Source organism: Charadrius vociferus, unplaced genomic scaffold (genome assembly GCF_000708025.1).
Source record: "Charadrius vociferus isolate BGI_N301 unplaced genomic scaffold, ASM70802v2 scaffold214, whole genome shotgun sequence".
Lineage (NCBI taxonomy): Eukaryota > Metazoa > Chordata > Aves > Charadriiformes > Charadriidae > Charadrius > Charadrius vociferus.
Genome location: NW_009647955.1, coordinates 38,848 through 39,893, shown reverse-complemented (window position 1 = coordinate 39,893; position 1,046 = coordinate 38,848). Strand labels below are relative to the sequence as shown.

At 64.4% G+C, this 1,046-nt stretch overlaps 1 protein-coding gene across 1 annotated transcript in view; it reads left to right on the top strand.

The window, feature by feature from the left end:
• LOC104284934 (heat shock protein beta-7-like) overlaps positions 1–1,002 on the top strand; it is a 1,909-nt gene extending 907 nt beyond the window's left edge. The window contains exons 2-3 of the mRNA XM_009883317.1: positions 95–246; positions 814–1,002. Of these exons, the coding sequence (XP_009881619.1) occupies positions 95–246; positions 814–1,002 (341 nt within the window). The remainder of the gene's footprint in view (positions 1–94; positions 247–813) is intronic.
• The last annotated feature ends 44 nt before the right edge of the window (positions 1,003–1,046 follow it).

Below are 1,046 nucleotides of genomic sequence, written 5' to 3'. Positions count from 1 at the left end.
CCCCCCCCAGTGTCACCAGCCTCTCCCACAGCCCCCAGTGCACCAGTCACTGGGCACTATGCCCCCATGCCCAGTAGTCCCCCGATGCCCGCAGGGTCCCCGGGCGCCATGTGCCCCTGCAGCCTGGGCACCTGGGTGCGTGCCCAGGGTGACACCTACCAGGTGGTGGCCGACGTCAGCCAGTTTGAGCCCCCTGACATCGTGGTGACCACCTCCAACTGCCACGTCGCCATCCAGGCTGAGAAGGTGAGGCACCCCGGGGGGACAGCATATCCCCCCCCAACCCCTTCCCCCATGCATGGAGCAATGGGGGTCCTGCCCCACGGTACCCCCCTTCTGCAGGGGGGGGAACTGGGAATGGCCCCTGCCGACACTGGAGTAACTGGGAGCTGTCCCCTGGTGATGGGACAACAAGTAGCTTCTGCTCCACTGCACCTCTCCTGCTCTGGGGTAACTGGGAATGGCTCTTGCCACCACTGGTGTAACTGGGAGCTGTCCTCGCTGAGAATGGGGCAACTGGAAACTCCTGCCTCGTTGCATTCTCTGCTGGTGGGCAACTGGGAACAGCGACTGCTAGAACTTGGGTAACTGGAAACTACCCCACCCCCAAAAATGAAGCAACTGGGAGCCACTCTCTGCTGGCAATGGGGTAATTGGGAATTGCCCCTGAGTCACTGGGTAACTGGGAACCACCCTGTTGAGCTCCCTGCTGGAGCTGGGGCTGCTGGGAGCTCCCCCATCACTAGCACTGGGGTAACTGGGATTGTACCATGCTGTGCTGTGCCCCACCGCACCAGTGCTGCCTCCCTGCAGGTGGCCGAGGACGGCACCGTCTGCGACACCTTCACCCACAAGTGCCAGCTGCCCGAGGACACGGACCCGCTGTCGGTGAGCTGCGCCCTCACCGAGACCGGCACGTTGGTCATCACTGCCCGGCGCTGTGCCGGCGCCCGTCCCGGTGAGCCCCCGCAGCCGCTGTACCGCAGCGAGGCCACGTTGTGAGCTGGCACCGGGGAAAGAAAGGCTTCTCGCCCCAAGTGACGCCA